The 1,864-nt window shown below is 39.9% G+C and overlaps 1 protein-coding gene across 1 annotated transcript in view; it reads right to left on the bottom strand.

Annotated features, from left to right (window-relative positions):
- LOC101845859 (sulfotransferase family cytosolic 1B member 1) overlaps positions 1-1,271 on the bottom strand; it is a gene marked incomplete at its 5' end in the record, with an annotated part of 2,600 nt that extends 1,329 nt beyond the window's left edge. Inside the window, 1 exon segment of the mRNA XM_005102126.3 lies at positions 1,133-1,271. Coding sequence (XP_005102183.2) covers positions 1,133-1,271 — 139 coding nt within the window.
- Positions 1,272-1,864: the final 593 nt, after the last annotated feature.

The following is a 1,864-nucleotide window of genomic DNA, read 5'->3' as shown; positions in this document are numbered from 1 at the left end:
GGGGTCAAGAAAGAGAAAAGAGAGAAGGGAAAAGGGGGGAGGGGTGGGAGACACGAAACACATATATTATAATCTCTTGGAACTTGAGATACGAAACACATTAGGATTTCTTGGAACTTGCAGGACATCTTGTGGGCACAAATCAATTCATCAGACATCAAAACTAGTGTTCTTCTCTTATATCTTAGGTCAAGATCCGATTTTCATAAACAATATATTAACATTTCTTAGAGAAACGTTGCGTGTACATAGAGCAAATAGATAGATCTAGTATTTTCACGTTGTTACGTAAAACACAATGGAATAGTTCGCTTGGCACCATTAAAGAGAAATGAATTTTGTCTTGTGTATATTATAATAATATGATTATAAAACTAAAACTTCTGGTAGACATGTGTTTCGATTAAAATGAATAGTAAAACTGTTACAGCAACTTGAGTGGAATAAACAGATGGTAGTTTAAGCAGTCAAACCAAAGATTTTCTACTCCACGATCTTTGGTCAAACGGTTGTAAGTGTTTCCACAAAGTGGACTCCCCGGCGTCTGCATGGTGTAGCGATAGAGCACTTCACCGTCGCACGAAGAATACTTGAGTTCGATTCCAGTGTAGGGAGGTTTTATTATCGAGTACCTTCGTCTGTCTGCTGGAATACTGTGTGTTCCTCTCAGAACAGGTTGGTCCAGAAAGTAGAGCTGGGAAAAGAATCTAGTCGGGAACTGATTCTCAAGACTAATGCTGCGAAAGAAAAGTTCCTACTCCTTTTTACGTAAACCAGCCGCAACCAGTTACTTTAATCAGTAAAATCTTCTTTTTTTATTTTTAAGAATTTATTTAGGAAAAATAAAAATTGATGCTTCGTTGTGTTCCGAAATAAAAGTTATCCCAAATCATAAAGATGTTCGGAGCTACCAGGTAATCACAGGAAGAAATCCCATCATTGGAAAGTAAGTAGATCTAATTGGGTTCGGAGTCGATTCCTGCGATTCCAAGCTTTCAATAACCGGGAACCCAGCTGCCCAGCACTACCAGAAAGGCGAAGCCAACGCAGCCCGCATCTTAAATGGTCTGAATTTTGTCAATGGGGGCATAGACGATATATTGCTACAATAATTAGAATAATTATAGCGTACCTTTTCTGACGTTGAATCCTTTGTTATAGGCTACCTTCATGGTTGAGATACCCGTTGCCTCGCAGATGGACTTAATCAGGTCGTCCGTTAATTCAATCCCGAGGAACTTTGCAATGCGCTTCATCTCCCGGGGCTGGTCCTGAGACGGGAAGGGAAAAAAAAACCGTGTAGGTTCTGTAGTTTCATATTTGTATGACTTCCACGCACTACTATGACATGACAGGGATAGGTTAGTTTAGTTTAAGTAAGACTTTTACGGCACTTGCAACACAATAAGGTCATATAAGTGCCGAAAATTAGGGGTGTTACAAGAGAGTAACAAACATAAAAAAGGAGGAAAGATCAGGACAAAAGATGTTTTATAGGAAAGAAGGATAAAACCACACCAGAGCACCCGCCAAGCACCTACTGGGATAGGTTATTTCACAAGTGGAATACATTGTTTTATGGTGGTTAGAGGAAAGAAGACGAGAGAGAAAGACGCAAGTGTGGAAGTTTTACGCCTCCATCAGCACTGTTTAGATTTTTTAGGAGGCTGGGTTCGACCTTTCTTGTCAGGATCAACCTGGGCTGGAAGGGGTACAACGTTCCAGCAGAAAGACGGAATCTATATTAAAGATTCTCTCCACACTGAAGTCGTACTCGAGTCTTCTGAGTGCGACGGCGAAGTGCCAAACTGCTACACCACAGACACAAGTAATAATAATAATAATAGTAATAATAATAATAATA

The sequence above is a fragment of the Aplysia californica genome, unplaced genomic scaffold (genome assembly GCF_000002075.1).
Source record: "Aplysia californica isolate F4 #8 unplaced genomic scaffold, AplCal3.0 scaffold00314, whole genome shotgun sequence".
Lineage (NCBI taxonomy): Eukaryota > Metazoa > Mollusca > Gastropoda > Aplysiida > Aplysiidae > Aplysia > Aplysia californica.
This window is presented reverse-complemented; position numbering and strand designations above follow the sequence as displayed.